A 12,187-nucleotide genomic window follows, 5' to 3' on the forward strand; every position below is an offset into this window, starting at 1 on the left:
TTCGCCATTATGTTTTCCTGTTCTTGGCTTAGTCCTTCCTTTGGAATGTCTTTATAGAGGTCTCTGAAGTATTGGAGCCAGAGGTTGCCATTTTGGATATGGTTGTTGTTTTTCTTGTCTTTGGTGCCCATGTGGTTCCATAGATCCCAGAAGGAGTTGTCTTGGAGGGCGTCTTGGAGTTGATTGAGCTTGGTAGAGATGTAACTCTGCTTCTTCCTCCTGAGGATGGTTTTGTACTGCTTTTGTATGGAGTCATAGGCTTCCCTCAGACCCAGGTGGTTGGGGTCTCTGTGTTTCTTGTTGGAGGCTGTTCTCAGGGTCTTCCGTACAGCTTTACATTCTCTGTCAAACCAGCCATTGACCTGTGTTTCTTTTGGTCTCTTGTAGTCGACTTTTTTAAGGTCGGACAGTCTGGCCATTGCGTAGAATATATTGTTGAGGTCCTTTGCTGCTTGGCTCACTCCTTCTGGGTTTGGCATGTACTCAAGGTTGTAGAAGTGGTGGAGCATCCGCTGTATTTCAGGTCTGCTGGAAGCTTCTTTATCTATCTATCTATCCATCTATCTATCTATCCTTCTATCTATCTATCCATCTATCTATCTATCTATCTATCCTTCTATCTATCTATCCATCTATCTATCTATCCTTCTATCTATCTATCCATCTATCTATCTATCCTTCTATCTATCTATCCTTCTATCTATCCATCTATCTATCCTTCTATCTATCTATCTATCTATCTATCTAACTCTCATCTATCTTCCTTTTTAGGCTAGGTGTTTAATTTGGCACACACGGGCAAAGTCTCTGCCTGTAAAGTTGCAGCACTAATGGTAAAATATTTCCTGAACTTCCTAAATTGCAAACTTCAAAGGAGATTGCACATAGGTGTAGGTCAACAGAATGCCCATGTGAAACATTTCTAGTCTGCCTGATGGCGTCACAATGTGAGTACAAACAGTCCCTGACTGCTTACATCCATTCATAGCTGTAGGTCCTTATTCCTAGAACACTTCTACATTAGAAGCCGACCGCTCGCAGCCCCCATAAAAAAGCAATAAATACTCACCTCTCTTCCTCCTTGTTCCAGAGGTGCTCCGAGCTTCCGCTCATCTCCTGACAGTGGGCGCCAGGCAGTGACGTCATCGCACCCCGTCAGTGTCGGTGATGTCAGACGCTGACAGGGGGATGATGGGAGAAGGAGCGTAGCACTCCTTCCCTCATCAATGTGGTCAGCTGTAGCGGCTAAATGCCGCTACAGCTGACCCTGCGATGACAGGTGGGGGGTCCACTGCTGGCACCTGCTCCCCTCCGCCTGCTCAGGGGCCCATAGCGGGCGGGCAGAAGAGCAGGGAGATCGATTCTCCCTGCTCTGCGCAGAATGCAACTATCGGCGCTCGCAGCGCTCCTATACAGTTACAGTAGCACTGGGTGGGCCCCCTGAGCTCTGGGCCCGGGCGATGGCCCCCTGCCCCCCTGATAGCTATGCTACTGACTGAAATAAATTAACTTTTTGATGATATTCTAATTTTGTGAGGAGCACCTGTACATTATTAGGCTGAACAATGCTTAGGATGGTCGTTTGGCTGTCAGTCATCTCAGATGACTATCCCATACACGAGTGTTTCTGTGTTCGGTATGAGAATGCTGCCGGCCGAGCCTGTTGGTATTGTCCGGCGTTAGTCTAATATGTATGGGGTGCTTTAGGCTATGTGCCCACGTTGTGGATTTCTGTGCGTATTTTTCTGCTCAGTTTTTGAAAACTTTACCGTGGATTCCACCTGCAGTTTTACACCTGCGGATTCCTATTGAGGAGCAGGTGTAAAACGCTGCGGAATCCGCACAAAGAATTGACATGCTGCGGAAAATAAACCGCTGCGTTTCCGCGTGGTATTTTCCGCAGCATGTGCACTGCGGATTTTGTTTTTCATAGGTTTACATGGTACTGTAAACCAGATGGAAAACTGCTGCGGATCCGCAGGGCCAAATCCGCAACGTGTGCACATACCCTTAGGCGTACTATGTATGACTTTTCATCTTGTTCTTCATGGTTTTCCATTGTGTCAGGTAATGCTAGATACCTGTGATGAGACAGCATGGTGGCTCAGTGGTCAGCATTGCAGTGCTGGGGTCCTGGGTTAACAAGTATGTTTGTATGTTCTCCTTGTGTTTGGGTGGTTTTCCTCTGGTTTCCTACCACACTCCAAAGACATCCTGATGGGGAATCTGGATTGTGAGCCCCAATGGGGACAGCGATGATAATGTCTGTAAAGCGCTGTGGCATCAATGGTGCTATATAATATATAATAATATATATTATATAATATATAATAATATATATAAGGAAAATAAATAGTTTGGTAAGTTGTCCAGAAAAAAAAAGTTAAAAAAAAATCAAACTGACAAGCCTGGCTTGATTTCTCTGAATGTGATTCCATCTGAGCAGGGAGATAATCAAGACAATGTTATCTAGGGGGATAGAAAGGGATCAGACAGCACCTTTTCTTATTATAGAATGTATGTGCCCTTGAAGCAGTCTTTGGCCAAGGATCTGCCGGACCCCTGTGACATCACACTGTCAGGGGGTCTCTTTCATATTGCCAAGATGCATCTCCTGGCAGGAATCCGCTTTACACTAACAGTGAAGGTAAATAATAGAATCAGTAGATCAATCAGTGAACTCCACTGGATCTGCCCTGTGGGTAAATGTACACTACCTGTGGTTTTGGCAGCCAGGCAAGTGTTACTAATATAATGCTTAGGTGACAATCTAGCGCCACCCGACACCTCCTGGTGTGTTTATCTGTGAAATTAGGAAGGATGTAATATCCAAAATACTTGGCATATTTGACATAACCTGTGAGGATATCAGCAGTGATTATAAAGGAAGAGTAGATGGCAAACATCTTTTTCCAGCTATCATTCAACCTCCCTGTACAGGAGCTAGCGGACAGCATCAGGCGTGACCGGTGAGTGACATCACAGCTCTGACATCATTCGTGCGATGTTATCTATAGTCATGCCACCTGCCCAGTCTGGATAACAAATGGTTAAACAGTGCATGAATCTCACTAATTGTGCCCCTGGGAATCTCTCTCCTGCCTCTGGACCCACAGTTTTTTTAGGGATCCCACTCCCTGTCCGTGCTATTCCGGATGCTCTCATTTTCTTCTTTCTCCAGTGGAGCCGCTGTGTCCTTCCTTGACATTGCTCACCTCTCCTTCCATTGCCCTCCACTTCAAAGCGAGGTTTGATAAAGGCCCCATGAAAGGGTCGAAACGTTACCTCAACATTTGATTATATCACTGTGGTGTTCCTATTAAAACTTTCACATTTATGACGCAAATTCATATCTTGAGTGCGGTTGTTTTCTTCATTTTCTGAATCGTCTGGATTGTTCCAGGTTCAGCACCAGCTCCATAATCTCAGAGTGCACGCCTTTTCTCTTCATTGATTTCTATGGGGTCTGTTTTTAGTTTTGTTTTCTGTACATTTTTAGACTAAATGAGCTTTTTTCTCAGTCCTAAAAACAGACACATAGCAGAACTCAGACAGACCCATAATGATCAACAGGGACCCTCTGCGTCCAGGTTACAGCGGTTTTGCCACCGATCCGTTTTAGACATTAATCTTTTAATGTAACAGAACACACAAACGGAATTGTGAGTTCTGCCGAAATATTTAATTTTGCATGCCTGTAAGCAGCCACTACAGACTGGAGAGAGGCTGACCGTAGTGTTTCTCAGCTTTACTGCCTGTATAATATCCATCTACTACAGTATCTCCAGGTCTGAGACATATTGGTGAATATTGGGAAGTCCTTTTAAAAAAAAAATTCTACTTTAAATTTGCATCCCTTTAAGTGCAATTAGATTTAGGGGTCTTCCCACTCTGTCAAGTTTGATCCGAGTGTGATCTGATTCTCTTGCATGAGATAATAGCATCAAAGGTGTGGAGAAGATGGAGAACTTAATTTCTCCATTGTGTTTCTAAGAGTACATTGGACAGCACTCGGATGACATCTGAGTGCAGTCTGATGTTTCACACACACTCATAGATATGAATGGGTGAGTGCAATTTGCTTATCTGAAGCACGCGCATCATGCTGCGATTATTTTCTAATGCCGAATCAGCATGAGAAAATACTCACAGATCTGCACAGTCCTATAATATAACATTGGGCCGAGTGCCATCTGATAAAGCATCGCATGGCACTGGGGCGTGTTATACACTTGGTGGAGCGAGCCCTAAGAATCAGCAAGGAGACGTGTGAAAGACTTTTCAGGACCAGAATGAAGTACTCACCTAATGCGAAACGACTGATAACCGTACTTTCCAAGTCTTTCATAGATTTCCGGCAGCTTTTTATCTTTTAGTAAAATCATGGAGATTTTTTGGAGCACTGAGTGCTGCAATGTTCTTCTTCCTTGTATTTACGACTCTCTGCTGCTTTTGGAAAGCACAGCTGAAGTCAATGGGGATGACTATACGGAGAGTGCCGAATTTATTCAATGGTTTAATATCCCATAACGTTAATGATTAGTGGGGCTCTGAATTTTTGGACCCTTACTGATCCTTAGAATGAAAACGAGACATTACTTTCAGGCCAGGGTCATACGATCGTGTTTTCGCTCATCCCAGAAATTCGGTCTGATTATGCTAATCGCACTCTGGTCAAATGGGATTTATTTCGGATCTGGAGAAGATGGAAATAAAAAAATCCTCCATTGTGCCAGTCTGTGAAACCGTGCTGCACTCAGATGTCATCTGAGTGTGGTCCGATGTGTCCCATGTACTCATTGACTTGCATGGCCGAGTGTGCTCCGATTTGGATGCAAATGGCGCATGCAGAGATTTTTTTGCTTGGACAGTCGGGAAAAAAAGCAGACATATGTACGGCGCCAATAAAATAACATTAGTCTAAGTGCGATCCAACGTTTTATTAGATCGCACTCGGACGAAGATACGCTCATCTGCACCTGCCCTAACACTGTATCCCCTCCACTGTTTTTACCCACGGAAACTGCAATGTTGTCCCATTCAAGTGAACAGAGTTGTGCTGCAGATCCCGGAGAGCTGTGCTCCAGATCCCGGAGAGCTGTTCTGCAGATCCCGGAGAGCTGTGCTGCAGATCCCCGAGAGCTGTGCTGCAGATCCCCGAGAGCTCTGCTGCAGATCCCCGAGAGCTGTGCTCCAGATCCCCGAGAGCTGTGCTCCAGATCCCCGAGAGCTGTGCTCCAGATCCCCGAGAGCTGTGGTGCAGATCCCCGAGGGCTGTGCTCCAGATCCCCGAGGGCTGTGCTGCAGATCCCCGAGAGCTGTGCTGCAGATCCCCGAGAGCTGTGCTGCAGATCCCCGAGAGCTGTGCTGCAGATCCCCGAGAGCTGTGCTGCAGATCCCCGAGAGCTGTGCTGCAGATCCCCGAGAGCTGTGCTGCAGATCCCCGAGAGCTGTGCTCCAGATCCCCGAGAGCTGTGCTCCAGATCCCCGAGAGCTGTGCTGCAGATCCCCGAGAGCTGGGCTGCAGATCCCCGAGAGCTGTGCTGCAGATCCCCGAGAGCTGTGCTGCAGATCCCCGAGAGCTGTGCTGCAGATCCCCGAGAGCTGTGCTGCAGATCCCCGAGAGCTGTGCTGCAGATCCCCGAGAGCTGTGCTGCAGATCCCCGAGAGCTGTGCTGCAGATCCCCGAGAGCTGGGCTGCAGATCCCCGAGAGCTGGGCTGCAGATCCCCGAGAGCTGGGCTGCAGATCCCCGAGAGCTGGGCTGCAGATCCCCGAGAGCTGGGCTGCAGATCCCCGAGAGCTGGGCTGCAGATCCCCGAGAGCTGGGCTGCAGATCCCCGAGAGCTGGGCTGCAGATCCCCGAGGGCTGGGCTGCAGATCCCAGAGAGCTGTGCTGCAGATCCCCGAGGGCTGTGCTGCAGATCCCCGAGGGCTGTGCTGCAGATCCCCGAGGGCTGTGCTGCAGATCCCAGAGAGCTGTGCTGCAGATCCCCGAGAGCTGTGCTGCAGATCCCCGAGAGCTGTGCTGCAGATCCCCGAGAGCTGTGCTGCAGATCCCCGAGAGCTGTGCTGCAGATCCCCGAGAGCTGTGCTGCAGATCCCCGAGAGCTGTGCTGCAGATCCCAGAGAGCTGTGCTGCAGATCCCAGAGAGCTGTGCTGCAGATCCCCGAGAGCTGTGCTGCAGATCCCCGAGAGCTGTGCTGCAGATCCCCGAGAGCTGGGCTGCAGATCCCCGAGAGCTGTGCTGCAGATCCCCGAGGGCTGTGCTGCAGATCCCAGAGAGCTGTGCTGCAGATCCCCGAGAGCTGTGCTGCAGATCCCCGAGGGCTGTGCTGCAGATCCCCGAGGGCTGTGCTGCAGATCCCAGAGAGCTGTGCTGCAGATCCCTGCACGGCATCGGAGAAAAACACTGAAGGTGTGATACATGAAACCGACACCATGTCCTGTACGTTATCAGGATTGATGAGGGGCTCAGAGCTTGGACCACCACTAATCATAAAGTGACCTTGTGTTCTAGCATTATTTCCTAACTGTGTAACAATAACCTACTTATTTGCAAGAACCATTACCGCACACTTTGATGCGATTAGAGAACATTTCAGCAGCTCCTCCCAACCCTTCATGATAACACAAGGACTACGATTTTTATGTATCCAAAACATTTTCATTTATTTAAAAAACAACTAGAAAAAAATTGCATAGCTCTCATTCTTCAAGTTGCCGCAAGAAGCAGCACACTCACCGCTCACTTAAAACATATAAAAATATAACAATTTACAATATATTCACATATTTTACAAAATTATTATAAAAAAGGCACAGAAGGGTTTACGCCGAGAAGGCTGAAAACGGACAGAGCATTTTCTTTGTGCACTTCAGAATCTAAAGTTTTGCCCTCTGGTAAACCCCCATTTTTGCACTTGCTCCCATAATAAAAATTTGACCTGTGCAGATAAGTCCCATTCGTGATAAATGCACAATTTGCACTGTGTGTATTCTGCTTTGCCTCCATTGAGATTGATAAGATGGTTTGCATAGTGTAAAGTCTTGGAAGAAATCTTGTCAGTGTCCATTGTCCTGAGCACAATGAGAATACACTTGTGTCTGGCTGAGAAGGCACCTGAGATATTGCGGAGTAAAGTCACAAATACTATCCGGCTGAAATGATTAAGGCAAGAATGGCGCAGAGATTTTCGGGGCCCGTGAGCCGTACGGATCTTTTCATGGTTTGGAGGAATTGGTTTGGCTTGTTTCATTGGTCGGAAGAGGTAAAATACCTTTGGCTGAGTCCCCATGCCTTGCAGCAGCAGGAACCTGGAATGAGCTTTGGTAGTCCTGGTAAACATGTGTAGACTGGAAAGTCTCAGTGCGCTATACAGCAGCCTGACTCCTCGTGCTTGTGGAGCAGGGACATTCGGGAGAAAGTTTTCGAACAACTTTTGCACTGATATTTTTTCACATCTGAATGGGTTTGCAAGTGGGCTCTGAGGTTCGACCTGTCCGCAAAAGCTCTGTTGCAATGAGGGCATGAGAAAGGCTTTTCTCCTGCAGAAGAAGATGGAGATGTAAAACGCAAGATTAGAATAAAGGTCTATACAGCTTAGTCCATATATGATCTGTGGGCAAACTCTGTATGGAGTATGTGTGAATTCCTATATGTCCTCAATCTATATACAAATCGATCTGCCTGCCTTGTAGAACATAAGAAGCCATAGGACACAAAGTAGAATACAAGGACCCATAGGGCACAGACAGTAAAATACAAGGACCCATAGGGCACAGACAGTAGAATACAAGGAGCCATAGGGAACAGAAAGTAGAATACAAGGAGCCATAGGGCGCAGAAAGTAGACTACAAGGAGTCATAGGGCACAGAAAGTAGAATACAAGGAGCCATAGGGCACAGAAAGTAGAATACAAGGAGCCATAGGGCACAGAAAGTAAAATACAAGGAGCCATAGGGCACAGAAAGTAGAATACAAGGAGCCATAGGGCACAGAAAGTAGAATACAAGGAGCCATAGGGCACAGACAGTAGAATGCAAGGAGCCATAGGACACAAAGTAGAATGCAAGGAGCCATAGGGCACAGACAGTAGAATACAAGGAGCCATAGGGCACAGACAGTAAAATACAAGGACCCATAGGGCACAGACAGTAGAATACAAGGAGCCATAGGACACAAAGTAGAATGCAAGGAGCCATAGGGCACAGACAGTAGAATACAAGGACCCATAGGGCACAGACAGTAAAATACAAGGACCCATAGGGCACAGACAGTAGAATACAAGGAGCCATAGGGAACAGAAAGTAGAATACAAGGAGCCATAGGGCGCAGAAAGTAGACTACAAGGAGTCATAGGGCACAGAAAGTAGAATACAAGGAGCCATAGGGCACAGAAAGTAGAATACAAGGAGCCATAGGGCACAGAAAGTAAAATACAAGGAGCCATAGGGCACAGAAAGTAGAATACAAGGAGCCATAGGGCACAGAAAGTAGAATACAAGGAGCCATAGGGCACAGACAGTAGAATGCAAGGAGCCATAGGACACAAAGTAGAATGCAAGGAGCCATAGGGCACAGACAGTAGAATACAAGGAGCCATAGGGCACAGAAAGTAGAATACAAGGAGCCACAGGGCACAGAAAGTAGAATATAAGGAGCCAGAGGGCACAGAAAGTAGAATACAAGGAGCCATAGGGCACAGAAAGTAGAATACAAGGAGCCATAGGGCACAGAAAGTAGAATACAAGGAGCCACAGGGCACAGAAAGTAGAATGCAAGGAGCCATAGGGCACAGACAGTAGAATACAAGGAGCCGTATGTCCATTGAAAAGAATGCGCTTGGTATGATGATGCCACCATAAAGGATTTTGTTGCATGGGACGGTATGTGCCTATCCGCTTTCTTTTCTATGGACATACAGATTCTTTTTCTTTGGAAGTGGCACCCGTAATCCCTGGTGTGTGTGCAGCTTCATCAACCCGAGGTCATACAGCTGTGCCTGTGCTTCTCTTCTATGGTATGTGAATACAAGGAGCCATAGGGAACAGAAAGTAGAATACAAGGAGCCATAGATACAAGGAGCCATAGGGCACAGAAAGTAGAATGCAAGGAGCCATAGGGGACAGAAAGTAGAATGCAAGGAGCCATAGGGCACAGAAAGTAGAATACCGAGAGCCATAGGGCACAGACAGTGGAATACAAGGAGCCACAGGGCACGGACAGTAGAATACAAGGAGCCATAGGGCACAGACAGTGGAATACAAGGAGCCACAGGGCACAGAAAGTAGAATATCAAGAGCCATAGGGCGTAGAAAGTAGACTACAAGGAGCCATAGGGCACAGACAGTAGAATACAAAGAGCCATATGTCCATTGAAAAGAATGCACTTGGTATGATGATGCCACCATAAAGGATTTTGTTGCACAGGACGGTATGTGCCAATCCGCTTTCTTTTCTATGGACATACAGATTCTTTTTCTTTGGAAGCGGCACCCGTTAACCCTGGTGTGTGTGCAGCTTCATCAACCCGAGGTCATACAGCTGTGCCTGTGCTTCTCTTCTATGGTATGTGAATACAAGGAGCCATAGGGCACAGAAAGTAGAATACAAGGAGACATAGATACAAGGAGCCATAGGGCACAGAAAGTAGAATGCAAGGAGCCATAGGGTATAGAAAATAGAATACAAGGAGCCATAGGGCACAGACAGTGGAATACAAGGAGCCATAGGGCACAGACAGTAGAATGCAAGGAGCCATAGGGCACAGAAAGTAGAATACCAAGAGCCACAGGGTATAGAAAATAGAATACAAGGAGCCATAGGGCACAGACAGTGGAATACAAGGAGCCATAGGGCACAGACATGCTGCAGAAAGCATCAGAGAGATATATATATATATATATATATATATATATATATATATATATATATATATATACACACACACACCACAGTAACATATACCATAACTGGCAGTGCTGTAGAACTACAAGTGTCTGAATGTCCTGTCCTGACCACAAGTCACTAAATATGACAGCTATTCCACACTAGCAGCATCCACACAGTTGGCATATCTGGAGTGGGCCCATGGCACAGTGTCTGCTGGGAGTTGTAGTCGTTTGACCCCTGAAGCACTGATAATGATGACTTGTAGCCACGGGTAATGCTCTCTAGCACTCTACGTGGGAACTGAGGGATGACTGGGAATGGCTCACTGGTGGCTGCTCGCTGCCTGTGTACACATCTAGGTATAGGACACGGATCGGTTTCTTACCAGTGTGCGTCCTGATGTGTCCCTGCAGCAGCCAGGGCCTGGAGAAGGCCTTCCCGCAGATCTTGCACACGCAGGGTAAGGTGTGGGTCCTGATGTGCATCTTGAGCGCCCCCAGGCTGACGTACTCCTTGTCACAGTACTTGCAGGAGAACGACTTCCTCGCCTGGGCATCGCAGTGTAGCTGCTTGTGCTTGGCCAGTCCAGAGAACGTGGAGTAGCTCTTACTGCACAGGCTGCACTGGAACTTCTCCGCCTCTATGGAATGGGGGTCACACAGTTTAGCCTGGAGCCGCTCCTCCTCATCACTGACTGGACTCTCAGAGCCGCTGTGGTCCTTGGACGAGGTATCGGACTGAGGAGGAGGACTGATCCGTCCCAGTGATGAGGGGTATCCGGACAGGGGTGACAGGTCACTGGGGAGGGGAGGGGGGAGCAGGCTGGTCCATACTGTAATGGGGCTGTAGGCGACGGAGCTGAGGAGGTCGGACTGTGGGATCACTGCCACCGGGTACCGCTCGTATAGGAACGGCGAGATCAGGACGGCTGTATGGAGGGAACACAACATATATGAGGGATGCACAGATGGAAGAAGGGGACACGTCTCCATAAATATATTACATGTACGTACAGATGTAGCAGAGCCGAGCCTGTCACTGCGGCTGATAATGTACTTACCTGCAGTCCTAATAGATCATTGTGATAGTGGATGATATATACACATACAGTATGTGGTGTGCAGGGTATACACCTATATGTATATGGGTGTACACACATGTATACACATATATAGGGTGTATAGGGTATGCATAATATATAGGATGTGCAGGGTACACACAGACACACATGTATACCCACATATATAGGGTATAGCTATATGTATATGGTGTGTTGGAGTATACATATATACGGGGTGCAGAGAGTATACACACTATACAGGATATATATGTATATGGTGATATATACGGGGTGCAGAGGGTACACACTATATAGAATGTGCAGACAGTGAGGCCGACCCCCGCAGCTTCCTGTGCCCCCGCCCGGCAGACCTGTGCAGCCTCCCGCAGTCCCGGTGCGCCCGTTACCTGTGTGACTGTCCAGTTCCCCGTAGTTGGGCTTCTTGGAGGAGTTGAAGTGTTTCTTCACCAGGAAGGAGCGCGGCATTTTCAGTGCTGGGAGAAGTAACGGTCCCGCCGGCGGCTGCAGCCTCTATAACATGGTGTGAGCGCGGCTCGGGCCGGAGTGACTCTGGCTGCACTCACTGCGGGTAAATAGTCAGGTGCCGGGGCGGCCGCTCCTCTCCTGTCACACCGCCGTCCTGGGAGGGATCGGAGGGAAGGATCCAATCATCATCCTGACACAGAACAACTTCGCTCAAGTTTCACATCCTGACAAGGGGGCGCACTGTGGAAGTGGGAAGCCCCCGACTGCATGAAGGGTTAAATTATTCCTGGCGGGGATTGGTAGCTGGGGGTCGCACGCGGAACAGGGAGGAGCAGGAGGGCGCTATCTTTTCAATTCAGAACTCTGGTAAGGTGGTAAGTAGCGATCAGTGCCAGCGTCATGGCTGACCCCCCCAGTGCATGGCTGACCCCCCCCGTGCATGGCTGACCCCCCCAGTGCATGGCTGACCCCCCCCCCCAGTGCATGGCTGACCTCCCCAGTGCATGGCTGACCCCCCCCCCCCCCAGTGCATGGCTGACCTCCCCAGTGCATGGCTGACCCCCCCAGTGCATGGCTGACCCCCCCCCCCCCCAGTGCATGGCTGACCCCCCCAGTGCATGGCTGACCCCCGGAACACAGCTGACCAACGGTGTATGGCTGTCCCCCCAGTGCATGGCTGACCCCCCAGTGCATGGCTGACCCCCCAGTGCATGGCTGACCCCCCCAGTGCATGGCTGACCCCCGG

At 48.6% G+C, this 12,187-nt stretch overlaps 1 protein-coding gene across 1 annotated transcript; it reads right to left on the reverse strand.

Moving 5' to 3' along the window:
* Positions 1-6,645: 6,645 nt before the first annotated feature.
* SNAI2 (snail family transcriptional repressor 2) lies at positions 6,646-11,548 on the reverse strand. Its single transcript, XM_069731320.1, has 3 exons — positions 11,364-11,548; positions 10,282-10,824; positions 6,646-7,548 (listed from the first exon to the last, which is right to left on the reverse strand). The coding sequence occupies exons 1-3, from the start codon at positions 11,440-11,442 to the stop codon at positions 7,367-7,369; spliced, it is 804 nt and encodes a 267-aa protein (XP_069587421.1). The 5' UTR covers positions 11,443-11,548; the 3' UTR covers positions 6,646-7,366.
* Between the last annotated feature and the right edge of the window lie 639 nt (positions 11,549-12,187).

Source organism: Ranitomeya imitator, chromosome 6, assembly GCF_032444005.1.
Source record: "Ranitomeya imitator isolate aRanImi1 chromosome 6, aRanImi1.pri, whole genome shotgun sequence".
In the NCBI taxonomy this organism is placed as follows: domain Eukaryota; kingdom Metazoa; phylum Chordata; class Amphibia; order Anura; family Dendrobatidae; genus Ranitomeya; species Ranitomeya imitator.

Excerpts from the sequence above, each read along its gene's own strand:
- SNAI2 (XM_069731320.1), bottom strand. The coding sequence starts at position 11,442 with ATGCCGCGCTCCTTCCTGGTGAAGAAACACTTCAACTCCTCCAAGAAG. Across the intron at positions 10,825-11,363 it reads GGAACTGGACAGTCACACAG|CCGTCCTGATCTCGCCGTTC; the intron begins GTAACGGGCGCA and ends CCCTCCATACAG. Across the intron at positions 7,549-10,281 it reads ACACATCAGGACGCACACTG|GAGAAAAGCCTTTCTCATGC; the intron begins GTAAGAAACCGA and ends CTTCTTCTGCAG.